Source organism: Pseudorasbora parva, chromosome 4 (genome assembly GCF_024679245.1).
Source record: "Pseudorasbora parva isolate DD20220531a chromosome 4, ASM2467924v1, whole genome shotgun sequence".
NCBI classification, from domain to species: domain Eukaryota; kingdom Metazoa; phylum Chordata; class Actinopteri; order Cypriniformes; family Gobionidae; genus Pseudorasbora; species Pseudorasbora parva.
This window is the reverse complement of record NC_090175.1, coordinates 6,070,464-6,098,328: the sequence shown is the minus strand read 5'-3', so window position 1 is coordinate 6,098,328 and position 27,865 is coordinate 6,070,464. Positions and strand designations below refer to the sequence as shown.

General features: G+C 39.6%; 1 protein-coding gene across 1 annotated transcript in view; it reads right to left on the bottom strand.

Annotated features, from left to right (window-relative positions):
* Nucleotides 1-27,865, bottom strand: part of LOC137072754 (complement C3-like) — a 65,525-nt gene that overhangs the window by 9,096 nt on the left and 28,564 nt on the right. The window contains exons 18-33 of the mRNA XM_067440676.1: nt 20,902-21,004; nt 18,656-18,744; nt 18,221-18,363; nt 16,147-16,353; nt 15,949-16,006; nt 15,553-15,636; nt 11,232-11,435; nt 10,667-10,742; nt 10,401-10,560; nt 7,395-7,490; nt 6,767-6,917; nt 6,331-6,494; nt 5,522-5,680; nt 5,277-5,336; nt 5,103-5,193; nt 4,892-4,937 (exon numbers count right to left, since the gene is read on the bottom strand). Coding sequence (XP_067296777.1) covers nt 4,892-4,937; nt 5,103-5,193; nt 5,277-5,336; nt 5,522-5,680; nt 6,331-6,494; nt 6,767-6,917; nt 7,395-7,490; nt 10,401-10,560; nt 10,667-10,742; nt 11,232-11,435; nt 15,553-15,636; nt 15,949-16,006; nt 16,147-16,353; nt 18,221-18,363; nt 18,656-18,744; nt 20,902-21,004 — 1,891 coding nt within the window. The remainder of the gene's footprint in view (nt 1-4,891; nt 4,938-5,102; nt 5,194-5,276; nt 5,337-5,521; nt 5,681-6,330; nt 6,495-6,766; nt 6,918-7,394; nt 7,491-10,400; nt 10,561-10,666; nt 10,743-11,231; nt 11,436-15,552; nt 15,637-15,948; nt 16,007-16,146; nt 16,354-18,220; nt 18,364-18,655; nt 18,745-20,901; nt 21,005-27,865) is intronic.

The following is a 27,865-nucleotide window of genomic DNA, read 5'->3' as shown; positions in this document are numbered from 1 at the left end:
TCACTGTCTCTTATTTCAAAGTGAGTGAGAGGTGTTTTTCGACCTTGAAAAGAATAAAAACTTTTCTCAGAAACACCATGACCCAGGAGAGGCTGAATGCACTTGCATTGCTCTCCATGGAAAAGAGACTTGTCACTGAGATGACTGACTTTAATCAGAGAGTAATTGAGAAATTTACTGGCCAGAAAGAAAGGAGAGCAAAATTTATGTTCAAGTAGTCAACATGCCAGTCTGTAGTTGCTACTTTTGTTTTTTCCTTTCCTTGTTCAATTATATATGGGAAATAAATATGTAAAAAGATAAAAAGTGCAGACACTGTTTTCTCTTTAATGCTTGAATTTAGTCAACATGCTTCTTGGTACTGCTTTGTATTTATTTTACTTATTTGATTTATAAATAAGTAAAATAATTTATAAGTAATTATACTTATATATACTTATATACTTATTATTATTATTATTATTATTATTATGTATAATTTATAAGTAAATTATACTTAAATTAACATAATTATACTTAAATATACGCAATTATTCTTAAATATACGTAAATCCCCCCCCCCCCCCCCCCCCAAAAAAAAACCCGCGCCCCCCCAAAAAAATATATCACCAGCCGCCACTGATCATAATGATTGCCAAATCTACACACAATTATCCATTAACTTAATATGTGTTGCAGATATGTTTTATTATCCACAAACAAACACCATTCAACTTGTGTGTGCAAAACGTAATGAATGTGCAGCATTTTGTACAAATAGAGAAATACTTTGATTTGTGCATGCAACAAGTAAGATGTGCACTTGTGGTTCCGGTGACACGTGCATTCATTGACTCATCTCTGAGTTGATCCAATTTGATTCATTTGGATTTTGAGACTTTCATTTCGCGTTCAGTGCATATTTTCTTTTTAACAGGCTCTAAAGCCCAAAATACACTGCATGATTTTAGCAATCCTATAAGATCCTAAATCACACTGTGCGACATTGATGCCTGCGTGTAGACGGTGTACCGTGATGACACCTATTATAAAAGAAAAAGCTTAATATGGCTTAATGTAATAAGATGGTGATATTAAAACTCAGTATGCTACCTTATTGAATATGCAATGCGTCGTATTGCAGGTTAAAGGAACTGTAAGAAATGCATTTCAATTAATCATAAAATGGCCCTGATATGTCACTAGACATTAAGAAATCATGTTAATTTCAAATACTTATATCCCTGACAACAGTACTCCGGCCAGGATATTGTCATCTATAAGTTGTTATTGCAGCCCTCAACTGATGTTGATGATGTCATGTTGTGTTTTGGCCTGAAGCTCCGCCTTCCACCTATCGACCAATCACAAAATCAGCAGTGTTTGGACAACCGGGTTGCCAGATCTGCTCTAGTTACCACAGCTGCAGCTACAAATGTACAAACATTTCATATTCTGATTTAATCTGCTTGGCATGTACAAAATATACTTTATTAATACCTTTTAATGTCAGTTTATAATTGCATCACGCTACATGTTTTCTTTATTCAAGGGAACATGCAATGTGAAACTTTACATGTTTTGAGTTCATATTTGTCTGTTTGTCTCTACAAGGTGAGCAATGTTTTTATTAATAAGGTGAGTTCTGAATTTGTTGCTTTAATATCACTTTCTTAAGGATTGTGGCAAAAAGTGATACAGCTATGACCGGAAGTGATCCAAAATCTCAACAGGGGGTTGTTTATTCCAACTAAAATTCAACGTCTGCCAGAAAGTAAAAGTCCTAATTTCACTAATTAATTCTACCTCCTGGCTGAAAAACTGTGCTATTAGCAAAAATGAGAATTAACAGAGGTTTAGATGTTAATGATTTATTGAAAATAATAAAGTCACCATTATTGTGATCAGTGTTTGCTGTAGTTTGGCTCTTGACCCTTGACTTTTGAGCATCAGTGGCTCTCTGGTTGCTGTAGCTGTGTTTATTATGATGAAAACAGCAAGAGAAAACGTGATCAGATTATTGTGGCTACTTGTTGAAGATACAAATGTAATCATCATGTAGTATTCTCTGTGTTTGATTATGTCATGAGCAGCATTGATTATATGAGCCATTTCACCATGATATCAGCACTGTTCTAGTCAGACAAACTGAATGATTAAAAAAAAGATTATGTACAATCTTTTTTGCACTCCTGTTTAGAAACACTTTCAAACTTCTGTGAGTTTTAGACACAAAGACATCAAGAATCAGCTTATGATTCTCATCAACGGTGACATACTTCATGCCACAATGCATTCTGTGTGCAAAATTCATCCATGGCTCCCAGAATGCATTGCAGCATAGAAACTTGTTACCATTATTGATGTCTGATGCTGCGTTCCAGTTCGTTTTTATCATGCCCTTCACTCACAAACTTCCCTCCGTCTCGTTCACTCGGATGTGCGTCATTGCCTAAGTTGCATGAGTGCCCACTGCTGGCGGAAACTTTGCAATGGACTGAACTGGAACGCCCTAAGCCCTTGATCACAATCAAGGGTCTGTCCATACAAACTTCCCTTGTTCACTTCACGAAGTGGAACACACTTCAAAATGGCGGCGGGATTCCCCCAAAGGGAAGTGCTTAGGGAAGTTCGCAAAAGGGTGTCTTAAAGTGGAGTGGAACGCAGCATGAGCGTGAGTTGATCTTGCAGAAGTTTAAAATGTTTAGTGTACAATGCATTCTGATCATTTCTGATAATCACAACAATAATCAAACAGAAATTAATGACAAATGTCACTCATATAAAAGTCAGACATAAGATCAGTGAATTAAGCCACAACATGATTATATTCATAGCATCAATGAGCCAACATCAGCTGATCACACCACCACAAACAGCTGCAAAAAAGTTTTTTTTAAAAAGTCCAGGGTCCAGAGCTCAACTAAAAGCAAACACTGATTAGCTATAATGGTGAATTTGTTAGATTCAATAAAACATCAACATCTAGGCCCTGTCCACACAAAGCCAGATTTTTCCCAATCCAATCTTTTTTTTCCCTCGTTTCAATAAATATCTGCGTCCACACGAGATCACTGAAACAGACTCAAAACGATGTACTATACATGCCAGGCCAGTGTGTGGCGCTGTAATTCTGCCACAGAAATACACTAAAAAGAAAGAAGAAGAGTTGTGGCTAGAAGGGGTATAGCAGTGTTCGGACGTGAGGCAAAATCTCACGATTAAATGCTAATAAATACATTTGCTACTTAACAGATGTGTTTTATTAACACCTACACCTACTACAACCCTAAACCTACACTTACAATAATGCAAATACGGTAATTAAATGATGCAATATTGATGTGTGCATGCCCAGTGCCCGTAGTTGTATCCCTTAACTCTTTCACTGTGCCGGACAAAGTGTGATGACATCATTGCTTCACAAAATATATGGATTGGCTGTGTACACAAAAACGCAAGATTGTCATTTTCTATTTTATCCACTCTGGGGCCTGGTTTCAGAAAATATCGGATTCATGCTTCCAAAAAGCCGGAGCCGTGTGGACGAAACACTGATATGGTACAAAATGTATACGTATACAGCTAAACGTGTCCCCGTGTGGACGGGGCCCTAGACCTCTGTTAATTCTCAATAGCCCCTTTCACACTGCACGTCGGACCCGCAATATTCCCGGAACATTGCCGGGTCGCCTTCTGTGTGAAAGCAACCACGTCCCGGGATTGATGACCGAATTCGACCCGGGTCGGGGACCTAGTAATATTGCGGTATTCGACCCGGGACGAGCGCTGTGTGAACAAAAGCCGAAACTAATGCCGCAACGTGTACGTAGTTATCGTGCGACTCCTAGAGCTTGTTTTTTCAATAATACAACCCTGCAGTGCCAGAAGAGCTCGTCGGTGTTTAAAACGCAGATAGTGTTCGTATACAAAAGAAACTAAACTTAAACAAGCAGAAATGAGCGCAAACTGAACACAAGTCAAGACCACGGAGCTCCTTACTATCCGCGCTGAAGCTGAGATCGCTCGCCATTATACGGCACATCAGGATGTCACGTGTCAACTTGACCCGGGACCGTTAAGCGTTGTGTGTGAAAGCGCACATATTACGGTATTTCACTAGCAGTGAGAATGGACCAAATCTAGCGGCCCGGGAACAAATACCGGGTCGCATTATCCGTGTATTTGCCGGAATCGCAGTTTGAAAGGGGCTAATGAGAGCTTCTGTAGACGTCTGACAGAAATAAAGTCAGTCTGGTTAGTAATGTGTGAAGCTGGTAATGCTGTTTGTGGAGTTGTTTAATCCTCTGATGAGATCTTCAGAGATTTAATGTGCTACCATACATTTCACCCTTTTTTACATCGCTTTTATTTAAAAAAAATTTTACAATGCAGTGCTTATTCCAATCATTTTTTACGGTGCTTATTCCAACCTTGTTCTTGTCTGATATTGGAGCCTGACATCAAACAAACGTTGGGTTTAGACGTCAACTTGACTTTCATTTTCAACTAAAATATGACGCCTGACTAACGTTGGATTAGTTGGAGTCCGTCTTCCTGACATCACATTGACTTACTGTGCCTGCTGGGTTGTTTGAGGATAGTAAAAATTTATCTGCAACACACATCAAGTTCATGGATAATTGTGTGTGCATTTATTAATCATTATGATACTAAAATCATCCCATACTGCTGGAGTCATTATCTAGTCATTATCTGGTTATGATAACCAGCTGTCCCTACTCACATTAATGAAGCAAACCGTGAATGTGGAAAAGTGGGGCGGAATTTAAACTCTGGTTCCAACCAAGCAAACAACCCACGTGTGAAAACAGCCCAAATAAACCCATGCTGATTAATTACAAATAAAATGGTTTCTTGATAAAAATAAATGTGTTGTTTGTTCACATACAAGAAATCCATAGTGAAGTTGTAACTTGCAATGGCTCCTGGTTTTGCTAAAGGGAAAACAAAAGTTGTTGGTGGTTTTAGTTAAGTCAAGTCCTAGGGTGGAAGCCCTATCTCTTAAAAGTAGGGCTTTTAATACTTGAACTAGGGTTAAACACAGTGAAGAGACTTAATGTACAAAAAGTACTACAGAAAAGCATCTTTGTCAGTCTTACTTTCAGACATTTCCTCCATTTTAACCGTCAGATCAAAGAATGTACAGTCAGACTTCTTCTCAACAGGTCTGGCGTAGTACAGCGTCAGAACCTGAAAAGAGCAGCACGTCTCAGATTAGATGTTCAAACGCTTTAATCTCACTGTTGACCGTATAAACGCTCATGAACACTCACTGAGAGAATGGCTGTTCCAGTTCCTTTAGCCGTCACATTGAAGTCCTGGTCGATCTTCGCCTGTTGAGTGAACGCAGATGTATTTGAGTCATCAGAATGATCAAATCTATTATAGAACAGAGATACCTGATGGTTTTATTGACTAAACACAACACTAATGTTGTAGAGTAGACAATTAAAAACTATAAATGACAAATATCTTTTGAAACACTGAACATGAACCATTTGAGGTAGTTATTTTTCACCTTGCCTGACCGTGTAAGATGCACATTGCTTCTTTTAATGGTCCATCTGTCAGGGGCGTTTCTTCCTGCTACTGACAGCTCCACGTCCAGATTGAAGTTCTGTTCATCCTTTATATGGGTGTAATACTCTGCCACAGCCTGAAACACCATGATGGTCACCTGGAAAACACAGAAACAGAGGTGGAAAGTCCAGGGGTCAGAAAATAAAAGCCTTGCCATATTTTTATTCCACTCATGAACTCACTCAGCTGATATCATTGAAAATATTGAAAATAACAAAGTCACCATTATGGTGATCAGTTTTGTCTTTAGTTGGGTTCTTGACCCTTGACTTTTGAGCATCAGCATTCCTCTGGTTGCTGTAGCAATGTTTGTTATGATGAGAACAGCAAGAGAAAACATTATCAGATGATTTGGGCTACTTGTTGATGATACAGATGTGGTATTCTCTGTGTTTGCTTATGTCGTGAGAGGCATTGATTATTGAAACCATTTCAGCATGATATCAGCAATGTTTTAATCAGACAAACTGATGTACACATTTTTTTTGCGCTCCTGTTTAAAATCCTCTTTCAAAAGAGTTTTAGACACAAAGACATCAATAATCAGCATATGAATCTCATCAACAGTGATGTACTTCATGCCACAATGCAAGTGGAATAAAAATGACAGGACTTTTCCTTTCTGACCCCTAGACTTTCCACCTCTGCCCCTGACTTAGAGGTACCAACCCAGTGACGGCCACTTGTACCTTAAAAGGTACAATTTTGTACTTTTTTGACAGTGCAGATGATGAGAAGTTAGCGTACCTGTGTCGTGCCAGCACCACCATAATGAGACTGTTGTCTGCCCAGCCAGCGCACTGGCTCTCCTGCTCTATCAAAGTCTTGGGCCTTCATAAGCGCCAGCACAGCATAGGCCGTCGCCTCTCGTGAGTGATAAGGCTGTCCAGCGACATTCCAAACCCTGCCGGCTGATTGAAACACAAAACAGGAATAGAAAGTTGTGGAAATGAAGCTGGAGCATGAAGGGAAATCTGTCGCTCCACTCACATATGCTGGTCCAGACCATCGAGCTTGATGCTTTGGCTTAATTATTTCAATCCATTACGGTTCTTGATACTGACAAGCAGCTATATTACATCACAACTTACATAATTATTTCATAATTTCCACTTTGATTTGTTTTAATGCTCCATGTTATATGAAGCACAATACATTTTGATGGCTTGTTAGTGTCACTGACCTTGCGTTGAGTGTTTCATCAAGACCTCTTTATTGAGTTTGCCCTCATTGGCCATGGCGTAGGAAGTCAATGCAACAGCATAAGGATTGGTCAGTTTTGGAAGTTGACCTTCTAAAAATATAATACCCCTTCTGATACTTGAATGCAGATTCTGTAAAAGTGTGGCTTTTGTTAAGTCAAGAGGAAGAGTTGGAAAAAAAAAAACTTCTCGTTTTTAATGATTTTGCTAAACAAAACAGTGGACAAGTAGACTGGGTAAACCCAGCCTGATCTGCCGGCAATTTGATTTCACCCGGCAACTCAGTCTGGAAACCTGTACATTAATTTCTACTGCTTCTGTTACACTTTTGCGGGAACCAATCACAGACTGGCTTATCCAACTGGCACGCTATTGGCGGTTTAACACGATGACAGATAGAGAAATGATGAGTCATTGACTTTTGATCACGCCTCTTGGGGTCTGAATGGTTGAAGGACTATCCAATTGCAAACAGAGTTATTCGAATAATGCCAGCTGATCATGCCTCTTGTGCAGTAGAAAATACAGAGCAGACTCCCCAGACCAATGTTCAATCTTAAATTGAGCTTGGTCTGGTGATAGCCAAACAAGTGGACAAGGTGTACTTACATTAACTGATCCAGCACAGATCTCTCTGGCCTCTTGCATGGCAATCACAACAAAGGCCGTCAGAGAGGCTTCGGCATCTTTGCCCTGTACGCCACCCTGGAATAAAGCATAAATAAACAAAATATCACAAAAACAGGTTTTTATAATAAATCCAAAAAAATAACCCATTTTACTACACTGTGAAAACAATTGTTGGTGTCAAAATCATCATCTAATGGCCTGATTAACTGATCTTGTTTGTAATCTAATCCATAATTATATCTACAACATATGGGTGCTTTTTATGTTTTTGATTATGGTATCACTTTGAATTTACAGAATGAGTTCGTTGTGTTAGAATATATAGACTCACCAACCACAGTCCTGCCAGATTACCGTAAAATCAATACAAAAACAGTAATATACTCCAAATAAATTTACAATAACACATTGTTGAAAAACAGCAATTTTATAAGTAAGAGAAGGCTGCAGACCTGGAGCAGGCATATACGGCCCAGACAGTTTTACACACCTGTTGTTTCTGACGTGACAAGTAGGGGAATATACGGCAAAATAACATCATCGGGCTCGAAACGTACACAATAAGTTATGATGTTCATAGATGTTCACTAATCTGCAGATGTTCTGTGTGGTTTGTGTGAATTTAAAGGTGCGCTATGTAACTTCCATCTGCTAGAGGGCGCCTATTCAAAATGAAGGCGTAGTTTGATGATGCCCGGCTTAATTGCAGAATCTTGGAACATGTGGTCTTCACCTCACAGCCAGTGGAAAAGAATCGGGATAAGACTCTGGCAGAAATCATGTTCATGGATGCGATTAGTAACGTTACTGTAGTGTGAAGCAGAGCAGGACCGAGTGTTGAGGAGCTGAGCAAGGCTGCTGGAGCGATTGTTAATCAGATGAAAAACACACGGCTCGCAAGCAGCGGGACTTTTATTACGACGGGACACAGTCGCGAGCGCCATTTCCGCTTTTCCGGTCATGAGTGTGAGATAACGCAGCTCTGTTTATCATGGATACATTTAATGATGTTATGACGTTACTCTGTGCGTTCGCTCAGTGGCTGCTGTGACACTTGCTAACAGTAAAGTGTATCTGCCAAATAAAACCGGAAACCGAGGGTAACGAATATATGACGCAACTGACAGACGAACATACATTTACATTTAATCATTTAGCAGACACGTTTATCCAAAGCGACTTACAAAAAAGGAACAGACAATGGCTTTCTTATTTAGGTTAAAATGGCCTAAAAGGTAATGTGGTGGAAACATTCATGAACCGTTCTCATAACATGTTAAAGCCACGATCGAAATACAGAATATCACACAAATATATAAAAGAACATTTTGATAAATAAACCTGAAAAAAAACCTGCCTAGGAGGGGAAAAAAAACACTTTGAGTGCATTTACATGCACGTTCTTCAGCCGATTATGCCTAAAGTGGGTGAAGGACGCGAAGCTCATGCCCGCGACTCAGGATCTCACATCGCCACCTGACGCAAACATTATATACACGCAAGCTCAATTTTTAATTGACTGACAGATGAGCTGCGCGAAAGCGCTCTGTGGTGAAGGATTTTAAACAACTTCCTAAGTGGCCGCGGACAGGCGCTGAATGCTGCCACCGGTGTGTGTACACTCATTGAACGTGTTCTAATTTTAAAGCGGTGCGAAGCTCAGCGCCCTTAAAGGGGTCGCACACCGATGCTCAGCTCAGCTCAGCGCCGCGACACGTCTTTAAAATATTGAGCACCCCTATATTGCCAAAATGTTATGATCCTCGTTTCATAACACCCGTGAAGATTCGACCGTGAGATCTCTGGTCGAATCAGGCTCCATATATCGATGCATCGAATCTTCGACTATTCGGGGTCACCCCTAATATATATATATATATATATATATATATATATATATATATATATGTGTGTGTGTGTGTGTGTGTGTGTGTGTGTGTGTGTGTGTGTGTGTGTGTGTGTGTGTGTGTGTGTGTGTGTGTGTGTGTGTGTGTGTTTTATGTGAAGAAAATAACTGATAAGGAGAATACATATTAAACTGAAGTGTTTTTATGTGTGAGGATATAGGATATCTGTTTGTTTAATTAATTCATGTTGTTGGTCAGCATTAATCTGAAGAGTAGAGCCTGTGCTTCAATAGTTGATGAGCAGAGTAACACTGATGTTATGCTACATGTTGCTTTATTTAAATGCAATAACTGTAGTTGCATGATGCAGTGATAAGCTTTAGCATATTTTACTTTTGAGTATGTTAGCATATAGCTTATTTAGTACAGTACTAAATACAATAAAAACAATGCAATTTTAATAATCCCTCTTTTTTAACAATAGTAAACGTTGCAGATTCTACAAGAGTTATACAAAAAAGTTAATTGTATCTTACACATTAATTGTAGGTAATTGATATTTCTCCTTAGCCTGACCAGCCAGACCCACATCAAGATGTTTGGTCTGGAAACTCACCATTGACAGCTCAATCCGAGGGGCGGATAAACGGTTGTCTTTCAAACTCCCTCTGCACGTGATAGGATAGCGCTACACCAACCAGAGCAACAAAGGTAAAAAAGGAGCTTGTTGATAGATTAAACATTCACCATATCCGGTCGGCTAAACTCCGAACACATCTTCCCTTCTTAAGAATGACTTCAGTGCCGTTCTTTGTTCTTTTCTCAGAGAAAAGCTTAACTCCAAGTCTTCCAGAATCGCAGTCAAAGCTGATTCGAAAGACCGCCGTTCGCCAGTTTCTGTGTTTACTAGAAGCATGCAACCGCAACTCTGCCATCGTCATTATGTTAAGCCCCGCCCACTGACTCTATACATGATGTGATTGGCCCAACCAAAGTTTGGCATTTACAGCTCAGACGTGTATTGAGAGTTGCTAGACGACACTCGCGGCAGATTAGATTTGCTGCCGCTAGGGTGCGTCTAGATTTCTAGGCTAATTTCTCCTCAGATGAGTTTAAATTCATAGTCAGTCAAATTTACCGTCATCTCACTTTGATGTACAGGTGCCTCCTCTTTAAAGGATCCATCTGGCAGTTGTTTGTAGAGAACCAGCCACTTGAGGGCGCTGCAGATCACATTATTCTCTATAATATTTAAGTAACTGGCCATGGCGAAGACTTTAGCCACATATGCAGTCAGCCTTAACCAAAAAAAAAAAAAAAAAACATTTGATACTATTGAAGATTTTAATATTTGAAGATAATAATATTAAATAACATGAAAGTTTAGAAAATAAAATATGTTACCATGTGCTGCTTGGCGTGTCTTCCCAGATAGAATAAGATCCTTCACCTTTACGGTATTTCAGCTGCCCTTGATAACCTTAATAAAGAATGAAAATTTACTTTAGTATCTGTACATGTTACATGTAAATATTGTCCATTTTATTTTTGGGGGAGCATCTTTCACAGTAAATTCCTTCTGTGTTGAATTAACACAGCTCCGTGTTCATACCACCAGCAGAGTAAAGCAGTGTTAGAGTTAATTAGATACTTATATGAGTGATTCATTGAGTGACACCTGATGATAATGTGCAGAATCACTGAAGGAAAAAGAAACACAAGAACTACAACTGACATTCAGATACAGTACACTTTGAAGGCCTGGCCTTCAAAGACTGTGTCTTTCAAAGTGGGCACCCTTCATTTTGGGACACATTAACAAACTCACATGAAAAGCTGAGATTCAAACTGTGCAACTCAATAAAACACTGAGCTCCATAATGAGGACCAAACATTTTTCAATAAATCCTAAAATTCTAAACCTTGGTTAATTCTCAATAACTGCTTATATCTGTAGTAGCTTGCTGACCTGTGTTGATGTATGAAATGGCTTTCCTACGGCGGTCCAAGCCAACAGTCTCCCATTGATTGGTCTTGTCCAGATAATGAGTGGCAATGACAGGTAGAGTGATGCTGTACATGTTCTGCTCTCCACATCCAGAGGGCTGGACAATGAGCTCACTCATGAAGTTTTCACTGAAGATCTGCTCGACTGTCTGAGAGATCTTTCTACCTGGAAGAAGGAAAGAGAAAATGCAGATTAAGATCTCAGTTCTCAGTATCTTTGTTAGAATGTGCTGTCAACACTTATTCAATACTCTAATGTAACGGATATACATTCTCAGAAAAAAAGGTACAGTGGAAGTACAATTTTATTCCTTGAGGAACAAAACATGTAACTGTAACTTTAAAGATACACAATTATAAAATAGTTTTCCTGTACTCAGAGCAGGGATAGGCAAGATCAGTCATAGAGAATCACTGCCCCGCAGAGACTGTAGGATCAAACCCTGAGTTGACAGAGCAAGCTGATGATCAGCATCATAGTAGCAACAAAGCTGGAATGGATTGGTTTGGTTTTGTCAACTTGAAACTAATCATGTTACCCTGAGTTTGTTCAGCTACCATCATGGTACAGGACCCAGTTGATGTTGGTTTGTTACTGATGATCACAACTTGTCTGGCTATCACCAGACCAAGCTCAATCTTTTAAGATTGAACATTGGTCTGGGGAGTCTGCTCTGTATTTTCTACTGCACAAGAGGCATTATCAACGGGCACAATTCAAATGACTCTGTACGGAATTGGATAGTCCTTCAACCATTTAGACCATAAGAGGCGTGATTAATGAGCATAATTCTAATGACTCTGTATGCAATTGGATAGTCCTTCAACCAATCAGACCAATGATCAGACTCTTCTCTATCCATCATTGTGTTAAATCCCCAAGAGTGCCAGGTGGATAAACCAGTCTGTGAATATGTGAAATATGTAGCAGGATAAATTAATGTACAACTTTCAAGCCTGAGCTGTAGAGCAAAATCAAATCACTGGAAGATCAGGCTGGGTTTAGTTTATTATAGCTCAATAGGTTTTAAATTATAATAACCCTGTGATTATACAGTATGATATCAAGCAGTGTCATAATCATTTATGAAGAATTCTAAATGCATCATACAACACAAACATTTTAAACTACCATTTAAAAAAAAAAAAAATGTTTTTCTTTTTTTTTGACACAGACATCAAGAATCAGCATATGAATCTCAACAATGGTGCAATCAAAAGCTTCATGCTGCAATGCATTTTGCACAGCAAATATCTCAGTGTTAAATTAACTCTGCTCAGTGTTTATGTAATCCAGTCTCCAGTCCACACGGAGACACGTTTAGCTGTATACATAGTATATGAGTATTTCGTCCACACGGATCAAGCGTTTAGCAGCCTGAAACCGGTATTTTTTGAAACCGGGTCCCAAAGTGGATAAATCTGAAACCGACACCCTTGCGTTTTTGTGTGTACAGCCAATTTGTATATTTTGTGAAACGGTGATGTCTTCACACCAACACTAGAAGACACTGGGAAACACTAGAAGGGATACAACATCACAGCAAAAACTCCAGTGTTAAATTAACTCTCCTCAGAGTTTATTTGGCTCCACACTCAAGAGTTTTAAAAGTAACTCTGAAGAAGTGTTAAAGGTAATGAAATAATTAAGAGATTAATTAAGTGATGATTGACCATTATTGATGAACACCTGATGATAACAAGCAGAATCACTGAAGGAAAGAGTCACCATTTTTAAGTCACCAGGCTCTCGACCCTTGACATTTTAACATTAGTTGTTCTCTTGCTGCTTTAACTGTGTGATTAGAGCACACATTTTGTTAGGGCAAAGAAACCACAGAGAAAATCTGTTCAGTAGTTTGATGATGTTTTGATTAACATTATTAACATCATCATAATTTAGCGACCTGAACAATAATACCATTTGGAGACAAATTTCTAATTATATAGGGCATGTGTTGATTTTACATTATCAATTACAAAAGCTCTATGAGGTCAATAGGATCAGATTATGTACTAAAACGTTCACACACAGACATTAAGAATCAGTGTATGAATCTCAACAATGGTGACAAACAGCATATCAGATACACAGATCATTTCTGAACATCACAAAACAACCTACTAAAAAGTCACATAATACAGAAAAAAAGAAATTGGTAAGATTTGGAAGAAATCACTAAATCAATTAATCTTATAATTTCTTCATGCTGCAATGCATGCTGGGAGCCATGGGTGAGTTTTGATTTGTGCACCCAGAATGCACTGCAAAAGCTTTTTGATGGCCACCATTGTTGAGATTCATACACTGATTATAGATGTCTCTGTGTGGCTAACTGACAGAGATTCAAACTTTTTTTTTTTAGAACAGAATCACTTTTAAAAATGCCTCTGATTATTTTGAAAACACCAGATCTTATGCTGTAGAATCACAGAGCTGTTATAATCAATAAAGTAAACCTAACTCAAAGATTAGGCTCTAGATGACACCAGTGAGTCAGCTTATGGTGATTATGACAAAACATAACCAACGACACCTGATCACATTTTCTCTGCACTTGTATGGCTGCTTTAAATCAGATAAAGCAGCCAAACAAGAACTATTATTATAAAGTCAAGAGCCCAACTAAAGCAAACAATAATCTCCATCATGGTGACTCTTTCCTTCAGTGATTCTGCTTGTTATCATCAGGTGTTCATCACTAATAGTCAATCATCACTAAATTAATCTCTTAATTATCTCATTAACTTTAACACTCTTGAGTGTGGAGCCAAAAACACTCTGAGGTGTTTGTTTAACACTGGAGTTTTTGCTGTGTACGGGCACTGGGCATGTGCACATCAATATTGTGCCATTTAATTACTGTATTTGCATTACAATAAAACAAAGTTAATAGTGTATTGCTCATACTATTCATAAGATCAGAATAGTATGAATGAATTAATATAGAATGAATGAATTAAACCACTACACAATGAGCCATATTCTGATCATCAAGCAGCTGATTGTTTTTTTCTCTTGCTTTTATTGCCATAACATTAAACAGTCGTCAAACTGCCCAACTAAAGAAAACACTGTTTTATGACACCATTTATGTCACCATAATGGTGACATTAAAAAAAATAAAAATAAAACTATTAATTCTCAACAAGAGCTTCAGTAGTCGTCTGACAGAAATAAAGTCAGTCTGGTTAGTAATGTGTGAAGCTGGTAATGCTGTTTGTGGAGTTGTTTAATCCTCTGATGAGATCTTCAGAGATGTAATGTCTTCATTTATCTTCAGTTGATTTCATCTAAGGCTGTGGCTGAAGTCAGTTGTAGTCAGTTGTAGTTTCTCTTTCCTTTAGTGAATTTGCTTGTTATCATCAGGTAACCGCTTATTAACAGCAGGTGTGCATCATTAATGCTCAATCATCACTTAATTATTTCATTAACTTCAACACTGACTCGGTCTTACCTTTTAACACTCTGAGTGTGGACTCATAGGCTGCATTTACACTGCAGGTCTTGATGCACAATTCCGATTTGGGGACTATATCTGATTTTTTTGACAACCCGCTTACATCATCTTTTCAAAATTTACCCGTATCCGATATTTGCATTTACGCTGTACACTGGCAAAACCGACCAAGACGTTCTTAACTGGTGAAAGGGAGTAAAATAGCACGATGGATGCAGACAAAATGATTGAACAATGTTTTGCTGTCTGCACTGTTCCACACATCTTTAAAGGTGGGCAAAACATTTCTCTCCTAAGGCGGAGAAAAGGAGGAAAGCCCTTGACAGGGTTGCCAGGTTTTCACAACAAAACCCGTCCAGTTGCAACTCAAAACTGTGTTAAAGTAGCCCAATTCCGCATGAAAACTGCGGACTTGGCAACACTGGCCCTTGATCGCAGTTTGTGTCCACCTGAGTTGACGTCATTCACCTCCATCCTTTTTTTCAATGACGTACAACTCGCATTTACTGGGGAATATCCGATTTGACCGCTTACATGGCAGACGCTAATGCACGCATCCGTATCATATCGGATTCATTACCACATATGAGTGAGGCCTGAATCCGATCTGAGGATATCGGAATTCATCCGTTTTTTTACTGCTTACACGTTCACATGTCATATCTGATCTGTGCCACATGAGAGGAAAAGAATCGGAATTGGGTCACTTGAATCATGCAGTGTAAATGGGGCCATAGTGGACTCATATAAACACCAGCAGTGTTCATTTAACACTGACGATTTTGCTGTGTACATATTCTTAAAAAACATGTTCTCCCTTACCTGTAATCGTGATGAAGGTGTCAGCAGGTGTGCCTGGAACCTGATCAGCTGGTGGTTCAGCTCTAACAACTATAGGTTTCTCCCCTGATGCATTTGGGATGAAGAACAGGAAGATGAAGGAATTAGAGTCAGGAGCCATGTGCTGATCAGATGTTGTACAGTGTTTGGTGAGTATTGAGCAAGAAAAGAACAGGAGTTGATCATGATCTCCTGAATGGCTGAAACTATAATGATATTTATTTATTTATTTATTTATTTATTTATTTATTTATTTATTTATTTATTCATTCATTCATTCATTCATTCATTCATTCATTTATTCATTTATTCAGTGGAAGTGTAACGTTATATAAAGGAAGTAAAATAAAGTAATGTGTGGTTTACTGGAAGTCTCACCATTCTTAACAGGATCGAGCTCTACATTTTGATGTAATGGAAACAGCACACCCTCAGACTGAAAGAAAGAGAACAAGTTAACTGTATGTGGTGCCCTATTAAAAAAAATTATAAAATTTTAAATAAATAAATAAATAAATAAATAAATAAATAAATAAATAAATAAATAAATAAATAAATAAATATCATCAGACGTACCACCACCTTTAGGGTCTTTTTCACTCCATCCTCATAGTCAGATTTTGCAGCTTTCACCTCAATGTCATGATCTCCCAGAGTCATGGGAATAATCACGTATGAAACCGCTACGCTGGAGCCTTTGTCAACGTTGACCATTATTCTGTGTTTGCCTTTCTTACTGGCAGAGCTGCAAACATCTGCTGTCTCCATAAACTCCACACGCACCTGGAGAAACAGAGTGAGACTCAAATCACTTCAAAGATGAAACCTCCTGATGTACAGTAAAATCCCCAGCGTTAAGTCAGCACTGCCCAGAGCACATGGTCCCACTCTACAAAGTGCTAAATGAATAATAATTAGATAGTTAAGTGATGGTTGAGCAATAGTGATGAACTAACGGGATGATGACAGTTCAGGGATTAAAAATAAAAAGATATATAGATGCACATTATAGTTAAAATGTTTTCTGTGTTGTATTTTCTCTCAAAATAAAGGATGTCATTTTATTCCATAGCGGAAATAAGTTATTTCAGCCTCTTGTTTACATAATGCTGCTTGGTCATTTTTACATATATATAATTGCTGCCGTAATCAGCCTATGAATCTCAACAATGGTAACAGGTTTCTATGCCGCAATGCATTCTGGGAGCCATGAATGAGTTTTGTATGATGTACCCAGAATGCATTGCGAGATGAAGTACGTCACCGTTGAGGAGATTCATAAGCTGATTCTTTATGTATGTGTGTCTAAAACGCAAACAGAAGTTTGAAAGTATTTCTAAAATGGAGTGTTACACTTTTTTTTTTAATCAATCAGTTTGCCTGATTAAAACATTGCTGATGTCATGCTGAAATACTATAATCAATGCTTCTCAAGACATAAGCAAACACAGAGAATAGCGTTACATGATGATTACATCTGTATCATCAACAAGTAGCCATAATGATCTGAACATGTTTTCTCTTGCTGTTCTCACCATAACAAACACAGCTACAGCAACCAGAGAAACACTGATGCTCAAAAGTCAAGGGGCAAGAGCCCATACAGCAAACACTGATCACAATAATGATGACTTTATTATTTTCAATAAATCATCAGCATCTGTTGATTCTCAATAAGAGCTTCTGTAGTCGTCTGACAGAAATAAAGTCAGTCTGGTTAGTAATGTGTGAAGCTGGTAATGCTGTTTGTGGAGTTGTTTAATCCTCTGATGAGATCTTGTGATTGTCAGAGTCTCCAGTTGTCCACCACAGGGCAGCAGAGACTTTGAAATGTGAACAGAGGTGGAAAGTCCAGGTTCAGAAGATAAAAAGTCCTGTTCTGTATTTTGTTCCAAACACCTGGATTTGCTAATAGCACAGTTTTTCAGCCAGAAGGTAGAATGAATTAATGAAATCAGCTGACTGAGTTCATGAGTGGAATAAAAGTATGGCAGGACTTTCAGAGATGGCATATATTTATGTATTAAATATATTTAATGTATGTTCTTATCTTCAGTTGATTTCATCTAAGGCTGTGTCTGAAGTTAGTTGTAGTTCTTGTGTTTATCTGTCCTTCAGCAATTCTGCCCAGCAGGCAAAAAATATATACTCCAATGCTGTATTGGAGTATATGTGGTGAATTAATGTTTGGTTTGCAACAGAGAAGCTAGCAAACAGATAAAATCTGATGTTAGAAAGTCAAGGGTCAAGAGTCCAACTAAAGCAAACACTGATCGCCATAATGGTGACTTTGTTATTTTCAATAAAACATCAACATCTAAACCTCTGTTAAGTCTCAATTTGAGCTTTTGTAGTCATCTGACTGAAATAAAGTAAATTTATCTTCAGTTGATTTCATCTAAAGCTGTGGCTGAAGTCAGCTGTAGTTATTGTGGTTCTCTGTCCTTGAGTGATTTTGCTTGTAATCAATAATGCTCAGCCATCACTCGATGAATCACTTGTTATATTGTGTTACTGCATTTGTCAAGTAATCACCCCCTCCACCTCACCACAAAAGATTAGCTTTAACGACTTTAACACTCTGCAGAGAGGGACCATATGTTTTGATTTGTGTTGATTTAATGCTGGAGATATTGTGTTGTGTATCTACCCTCTTCAGATCATTTGGAGTGTAGTTGTGAATAATGGCCTTGATTTCCAGTTGTTCACCGCGCACCGCTGAATAAGGGATCTTGAGGTCAATGAAAAAGCTCTTAGAAACGACAATCTCCTCAGGTTCTGCCACACAGATGCCTTTGAGGAACACAGACACACAGAAGGGTTTAAAGCAGCAGATCCTGGATGATGATGTTTTACATAGGGGTGGGAGCTTTTAACCACTTATGTGCAAGGGCACTGATTGTGCTTTAGAAACACCCTTATTCTGCTTCTAATTCTTCACACACGTGCATGCATGCTTTGCTTGATGCAGTTCATAGCTCCGATCGATTCTCAAAGATTATCCAGAATAGTTGGAGAGAAAATATTTTTCCTCCCACCCCTAGTTTTTCAGATCATGTATCCTGCGTTTACAGCTGCATCTTACCAAGTGTTGGTGACAGACTGACAGCCAAGATCTGCCAGGTAGTAATAGAGTCTTTCAGTTGGATCGTTTCATCTTTGGATGGTGCTCGGCTGGGATATTAGGAAAATACAAGAAAAATGAGAACTGTTGAAATACTCTTCACTTCTAATATTTTTTTTTTACCATTAGACTCACACACACACACACAATGGCCCTCATTTATCAAAAGTACGTACACCAAATTTCCAGCGTACACCTTGCGTACACCCAAACCCACGGTGACTTTGAGATTTATCAATATGGACGTTGGCGTACGGCACGCTCAAATCCTACGCCAGCTCAGGAGGTGGTGTACGCACGTTTGAGTTAGTGGGAAAATGCGCAGAAAAGCAATTCCTAACACCACAAAACGCACTGACAAGATATGCTATATTATGACCCACTGTTAAAAACCACAACAACAACATTTAGTGTTTATTTTTGTGCAACATGAACGTCAATGTTTAATTTGTGTGACTTTACCAAAGTGTTTGATCTGTAGGCATATGTATTCCTCCAGTCGCGAGCCTGCGCGCTTTATCTGACGTTTCCTGGCCCGGCAGCTGCGCACGGACTGGGACTAAAATAATTCAGACTGACAAAATAATAAAAATGACCTTCTTCTTTTAAATAATAATAAAATCAATAAAAACGACATTCTTCTTCTAAATAACAAGCGTCATTAAGAATAATAATCATAATAATAAGAAGAAGAATCTTACAAATTGTCATGTAATTGTTAACGTGAATGAATCTTACTCCACATCACATCATCATCACTATTGTACACCCCAATACATGCCGTGATACGAAATTAAATGCTAATTGTTTCAAAACGTGCTGCAAAATAATGAAGTGATGGTAATTTATCATCCAAACAGCTTTAAACTGCTGGAGTGCGCTTCTCAATCTCCACACTATTAACAGTACTCGTTATTTGTGTCCATATTTTGTTTTTGTAGGTGCCTTTAATTCCACTTTTTAAACTCCCAAATAAAACAATTTCGGGTTTTTTTCTACTTCCCACGGTGATCTCGATGGGCGCGTCTCAATCATCTCAATAGTTCAGTAGTCAGAGCACTGATCAGCCCATTGACGTATGCCCTAATCAGTGCCCTGACTAGTGGACTAGTGAGATGATTGAGCGCGCCCGATCTCCACGTCGGAGAAGTTTCGCTTCTTTGCCGTCTTCTGTTTGTCCATGGCGTAAAATGAAGGCGTGGGGGAGGCGGAGACTTGAATATATAGGGGCGTGTTATTCTAATGACGATCGTTTTCAGCCCCCGCATTTATCAAGGGTAAGTATTGCGTACACCTGTGCTGCGTCCCAATTCGCCTACTTATACTACGTCCTAAAAGTATGTACTCTTTTTGTGAAGAAAAAGTATATACTTTTGAGTGTGTAGCAGAAAAGTATGCAAGCTTCGGGACATACTACTTCGCCATCTTTAACGGACTCTGTCGCTTAGTTACGTGCATCCCGTCACCGTTTATCTGCCCTGTCAATCATCGTCAGATTCGTCACAGTTCAAATCCTCCACATTCAGTTTAATTTCCTACCGTATCGGAGAGAAATGTAGCCGCTCGTTGATCTGCCATGTGTGGGTCTTTAATGCAGAGACTCTCCTCATGTGTTTGCAGTTTAAATATAATGATGCATTTAAAAGTTAATGGCCAAACGTGTCATTACAAAAGTTCACAATGCTGCTGCAGGTGAAATATAATGTGGACAACACTGAATAAATATATTTTTGTCAGGTTAAATATTGATAGGGTCTCTCAAACCCCTTTATCTAAACTTCTCTACTTAACCGTCGAACTCGCACATCCGTCATGTTTGTAGTTTTTTAACGCTTTTTATCCGCGTTTGTAGTTCTAATCGAATCCTCGTCCAACTCGCAATGGGTTGTGGGCAATATCAGCCGTTAGAGTGCCCATCGATCCATACTGTGAATTCGGACCGGAAATAGTAAACCATCCGGGAATCTGTGGAATACTCTTTTCAACATACTACGATTTGGGACATACTAATTCTATTTTCGTATACTATTTAGGATGGATAGTATGCGAACTGGGACGCAGTTTCTACCGTTTCTACGCAAGATTGATAAATGAGGGCCAATGTGTCACCAACAGCTCACAATAAATTACATGATTTGCTACGAGTCATTAGGAGTGTGAATGGGCCTTAACTCACAGCTTTTGTCTAAGCTTTTGTCTCTACTCACCAATCCTCACACAGATCAATCAAATCCCAAAGCCAAGTCTCAGGGAACTGAGAACGTGACGTGATCTCATCAGAGTCTGTGTAATAGTCATCATCATCATCACCTGTTGTAACAGATAAAAATGTGACAGAATAGACCTATTAGAGCAAAAAGACACATCGAAAAATCAAGTTAAGTAAAAAATGTATTAGGCAACCTATTGTTATTTATTTGTACTTTTTTTATCAATTATTCATTTTCTGCAGTTAAAGTGTAGAGATCTCAAACTTGATGCAATTTTCCAAACCCCCACCAACACGTGTCAGACATTTGGTGTCATTAAAAGCACAATTGTGTTTGATGCTGCCTTCACATACTATTGGAAATGTCCAACTTCCCACTTGCACTTAAGTGCTTCGTTGTCGGAATGGACAGGAATCATGGAGGACACCAGGTTTATTCTTGCCTTTTTATAGGGAAAATCTTATTAAAACCAAAATGATATGTCACATGCACTGACAACCATAAACATTTACGACCCTCATGACAAAAAAGGTTTACAAAATAATAATAATTTTAAAGTACTGCAAATATACACCAATCAGGCATAACATTATGGCCGCTGACAGGTGAAGTGAATAACACTATCTCGGCCCCTGGGGCCTTTTGCTTAACACTATTATAAGGGTATTAAGCCGGGATATCTTGGTGATCTTGTCATCTGTATGCAAAATATAGTCCACCGCTGTTGTGCGAACGTACCCTAAAGGCACACTCACACCAAGAACGACAACAAAAGATAACTGTATATTAGTGGATAAATTGAGCCAGGATCAGCAAGATTTCCCGGCTTAATCCCTTTATCCTAGTTTTGTGCAATAGGCACCTGTTAGTTGTTTTTATTATTTTTTATTTTTTTATCAGCTATGCATTACACTAAATTTGTGAATTGGTAAGTTTCATCAAGGTCTGAAAAAAATATAGGGCTGAGCATCATCAGCATAACAGAGAAAACGTCTTGGTTACGTATGTAACACTCGTTCTCTGAAGGAGGGAACGAAGACGTACGTCGGAACTGACCGACGAATTGGGATCTGACCTCAGAGAGTAATCTACTTCGAGTATGTAAAAACGAGCCAATCAGAGATTGGCATGTGATCAGCGCATTCCACGCTCTGCCTGCAGCGTGGGTATAAATAGGAAGTGGAATGGCAGATCAATGCTTTTTTCTGCTGAGGAGCCGAATACATGACTGGGCTCCTAGCGGAAGCACAGCATCTGGCGACGGGACGTACGTCTCCGTTCCCTCCTTCAGGGAACGAGGGTTACATACGTAACCGAGACGTCCCTTTCAGTCGGTCACGTTCGACGTACGTAGGAACTGACCGACGAATTGGGATCCCTACCAAAACGCTAGGAGGCTGGGTCTTCCACCGTCCTGCTTGAGCGCACTGTACCGTCTAGTATGGTACGGCATTCAGGGCTCCAAGCAGGGAGGTCAGTCACTGCTGTTTCTGCAAGACCCACTCAGTGTGACTACTGGAACGCTGGGAAAGTGTGCCTGTCTCGGAATATACCATCACAGTGAGGCATGAAATCCCTCTCTAGAACTTTTTCTTTCATTGTTCCTGGTTGGTGGAACGATCTTTCGTCCTCCATATGCACGACAGTATCACTCGCTTCATTCAAAAGACAGGTAAAAACTCATCTCTTCCATGAGCACTTAATCTTAGAATAAAAAATAAAAAATAAAAACTCTTTCCTCCTCTATTTCTCCTTTCTTTTTCCCTTTTCTGGTTTTTGCTACTCTGAGCGGAATACAAATCTTGGTATTTGGGGCACTTTTTGTGTTTCTTTGCCTCTTCTTGACGGATCACCGTAGGGGTGATGCAGGAGCTCGACAGGGTTAGCCGTTTCTGGGGAACACAACTGGAGACAATAGAGGCACGTATCCGGCCCTGAGGGCGGGAGTGGCGTTGCAAGCCGACACTTAGAATGGGCACTTAGCGCTACTGGCCACAAGGGGCAAGAATGCGGGAAGATACCGGCTCTACACGGAGGCTATAGTATCTAGTGAACGTGTTAGGTGTCGCCCAGCCCGCAGCTCTACATATGTCTGTCATTGAGGTGCCTTGAGCCAGCGCCAAGGAGGAAGCTACAGTCCTTGTTGGGTGTGCTCGCAACCCGAATGGGCAAGGCACGTCTTGGGACTGGTAAGCCAAGACAATAGCATCCACCATCCAGTGGGCTAACCTCTGCTTGGAGACAGCTTTTCCCTTCTGCTGGCCTCCATAACATACGAAGAGTTGCACTGAGGTCCGAAAGCTTTGAGTCCGGTCAACGTAAGCGCGAAGAGCGCGGACTAGACACAACAAAGCTAGGGCTGGGTCTGCCTCCTACGAAGGCAGCATTTGCAGGCTCACTACCTGATCCCAGAAGGGAGTGGTAGGAAACTTGGGCACTTATCCGGGCCGGGGTCTCAGGACAACGTGAGAGTTACCAGGCCTGGATTCTAGGCACGATTCGTTGACCAAAAGCTCATGCAGGTCCCCTACCCTCCTAATGGAGGCCAATGCGGTCAGGAGCACTGTCTTCATTGACAAAATTTTCAGCTCAATTGACTCCAAAGGCCTGAAGTGCTCTAAGTCCCAAGAATGTATCGAATTTGGGCAAGGAGGATTTAGTCTACTCGCACCTCTGAGGAACCTGGCGACTAGGTCGTGCTTTCCCATGGACTTACCTTCAACTGCGTCGTGATATGCCGCTATTGCGGCGACGTTCATTTGAGGGTGGAGGGAGACAGCCTTCGCTCCAACCCGTCTTGCAGGAAGGAAAACACAACGCTAATCGAACACCTTCGGGGAGCACCACTCAACAAACAGGTTCCACTTTAGAGCACAGAGGCGCCTTGTACACAGCAAAAACTCCAGTGTTAAATTAACTCCCCTGAGTGTACATGTGAGACCACACTCAAGAGTGTTAAAGTGTTAAAGTAAGAGTGTTAAAGTAACACTGAAGCAGTGTTAAAGTTAATAAGATAATTAACTGATTAATGGAGTGATGATTGGCAATTATTGAAGATACCTGATGTTAACAGAATTACCAAATGAGGCCATTTTTGGTGATCAGTGTTTGTTTAACTTGGGCTCTTGACCCTTGACTTTGTAAGATTATATTTTGTTTGATGCCGTAACCAACAGTCAGACAAGCCATGAGAAAAGCTGATTGTTTGGTGTTGGTTATGTTTTGATGTTGTCATTACTTGATCTGAATCACTCAACTAATTTAGAGTCTCTTAGTTGGGTTTATCTGGTTGATTATAACATGAGATCCAGCATTTTCAATATAATTCTAATGATTTCTTTGCCACTAGAGGCAGACGTTGAAAAGACGTCCACTGAGGAGCCAGAATGAAAGTTTTTATGACGTCTGTTTTGGACGTGATCTGCACGTCTGATATAGACCCTCATGGACCTCAAGGTTAAACACTAGTTCAAATCTGCTCATTGTGGACATATGTTCTATCTGTAATTGCAAAGCAACTCACAGACAAAGTGTGTTTATCCAAAAATCATAAAAACAAAATTAACAGATAATTAGATGTTGATGAGTTATGGTTCATTTGAAGTCACCATTGTGGAGGGAAGCGTTTGCTTTAGTTGGGCTCTTGGCCCCCCTACGTGTGTTAGCGTTTCTGAGGCTGCTGTAACTGTGTGTGTGTGTGTGAAACACAAGAGTTGTGGCTGAGAAAGCAAAGCTAAAGTGACATCAGGTGTTGTCAGCTCCTTGTTGATGATAACTAAATCATCAGAAAGTGAGCATCTGATATTATGTTTTTATTTGGTACAATAGTAATTTGTTTATAGCCTCTGCAGTATTGGCACCAATAGCCTTATCCTGAAGGATGATAAAGTACATACACCCAATGTTTTGAGAAAATGTTTCCCATGATCACACACAGACATCAAGGTTTGGCCTATGTTTCACAACAACGGTGACACAAAAACGCTTCCTGCTGCAATGCATGATGGGTGGCTTCGTAGTACAAAACTGATGCTTGATTGTCACCATTGTTGTGAATCATAGGCCAAATCTTGATATCTGTGTGTGACCATGGGAAATATTTTCTCAAAACATTGGGTACACATACTATTTTTCTCATCTGTCAGGATAGGTGGTCCTTTTATTGCTATTGGTGCCAATAATGCAGATTCACAAGATTATAGAGGCTATAAACAAATAACTATTGTGCCAAACAAGAACACAAAAAACAACATCAGATGCTCACTTTCTGATGATTTAGTTATCATCAACAAGGAGCTGACAACATCTGATGTCACATTAGCTTTGCTTTCTCAGCCACAACTCTTGTGTTTCACACACACAGTTACAGCAGCCTAAGAAACGCTAACACGCATACGGGGACCAAGAGCCCAACTAAAGCAAACGCTTCCCTCCACAATGGTGACTTCAAATGAACCATAAATCATCAACATCTAAACCTCTGTTAATTCTCAGTAAGAGCTTCTGTAGACGTCTGACTCTGACAGAAATAGTCAAAGTGTGTCTTATATCTGTGATTAAGGGCAGCACAGTGTCTCAGTGGGAAACACTGGCTCCTCACAACAAGAAGATCCTGGATTGAATCCTGAGCCAGAGAGTCTTTCCTTCAGGTCTGGTTTCTCTCATGATCCAAAAATGTGTGAATTACAGATGATAAGTTGTCTAAAGTGTCTAAAGGTGTGAGTGAAGTTTCTTTTATTTTTATGATTTTCGGACAAACACACACTGTCTGAGTTGCTTTGCAATTACAAATGGAAAATATGTCCACTTGTGAATTGTGATGTTCTCATTTGGTGATTCTGCTTGTTATCATCAGGTATCTTCAATAATTGCCAATAATCAGTTAATTATCTTATTAACTTTAACACTGCTTCAGTGTTACTTTAACACTCTTATTTTAACACTTTAACACTCTTGAGTGTGGTCTCACATGTACTCTCAGGAGAGTTAATTTAACACTGGAGTTTTTGCTGTGTAGAGGGGGCTCTAGCTGAAGAGATGGTATCTACGACTGCTTGTAGTAGTCCATCTAGAAACTCCGCGTCCCGTCCAGAGACCAGACATGAAGATTCCAGAGGTCTGGATGCAGGTGCCATAGAGTGCCCCCGTCCCTGAAAAAGAAGGTCCTTCCTCAGGGGAATGGGCCAAGGAGGGGCTGTCGCGAGGAGAGTTAGTCCTTGGGAACCAGGTCCGGTTGGGTTAATAGGGTGCAACTAACAAGACCTGCTCCCCGTCCTCTCTGACTGTGCACAAGATCTGTGCAAGAAGGCTCATATGGAGAGAAAACAGTATCTAAACCTTTCACAAATGTACGTGAGAGATCCACATTCGCGTGTACCAATCCACAAATGCACGCGAGAGATCCACATGCGCACGCACCAATTCACAAATGCACGCGAGAGATCCACGTGCGCACGCACCAATTCACAAATGCACGCGAGAGATCCACACACACAAAGCAATCCACAAATGCATGCGAGAGATCCACACACACAAAGCAATCCACAAATGCACGCGAGAGATCCACATGCGCGCGCACCGATCCACAAATGCACGCGAGAGATCCACACACACAAAGCAATCCACAAATGCACTCGAGAGATACACACACACATTTGATTATGTGTAAATTACACACCTGTAATTTAATGCACAGTAAATCACAAGTCTTTTGCATTGGTGTTCTTCTTAGAATGCCCCTGAATATGCGCTTTTGTACCTGTGGAATGTTTTGAGACTGTCGTTCCGTGGCCTTGATTCACAAATGCACAGAAGCCCATTCGTATCTGTCCCAAAGATGCGATACAGTGTTCTTCCTCCAGAGGGCGCTTACCGGCCTTCGAACTGAATCTTCCAAAGGGCTAAATTCATTTTGTTTTCTGACTTGGTGAGACAACTGAAGTCTAAACATTTTTCACTAAATATCTTATGCATAAATACAAATAGAGAAAACAAACCTTTTTTTATTCTTCAACATGAGATCAGAAAATATATAGCCTATTAAAAAAAAACATTCGGATAACAGGAAAGCTTTTAAGTCTTTGAAATGATTTCTGTAACTGTTGGTCATTACTAGGCCTCAGTACTATCGCAAGTGCTGTGCCGAGTGTGAGACTGAACAGGGAAGGCACGTGCAGAGGGGGGAGCTTTGGGTGCTCGAGCCCTAGCCCTTTTTCAAAATAAATCAAAAGTGCCCCTCTCAGACAAATATCAATGATAATATTTTTGGTCAATAAAACAAAATAAATTTGACTTATAATAACATGACAATGTGGACTGTTAGAAACACTAAGACTGTTAAAAACTAAGATTATAAGATTACCAAACTCAGGAAATATCATAGCCCAGAATATGAACGCATGGAAACGCTTACGTGGCTTAATGCACTAAGACAGTATTAATATGATATTTCCTTTTGGTGTTTGGTGTGTTTTTAACAGTCTTAGTGCATTAAGCCACGTTAAGCGTTTTTCACGTTAAACGTTTTAGCTGTGGAAAATCAGCCAGTAAATCGCATGCAACCCATAGCAACGCGCTATGGCAACACTTAGACCGACTGATAAGAAAAAAAAAACAGACATTTTCTGACTTTTGAGCCATTCGTTAATATTGTCCACATTGTCATGTTATTATAAGTCAAATTTATTTTGTTTTATTGACCAAAAATATTATCATTGATATTTGTCTGAGAGGGGCACTTTTGATTTATTTTGAAAAAGGGCTAGGGCTCGAGCACCCAAAGCTCCCCCCTCTGCACGTGCCTTCCCTGTTCAGTCTCACACTCGGCACAGCACTTGCGATAGTACTTAGCCTAGTAATGACCAACAGTTACAGAAATCATTTCAAAGACTTAAAAGCTTTCCTGTTATCCGAATGTTTTTTTTTAATAGGCTATATATTTTCTGATCTCATGTTGAAGAAT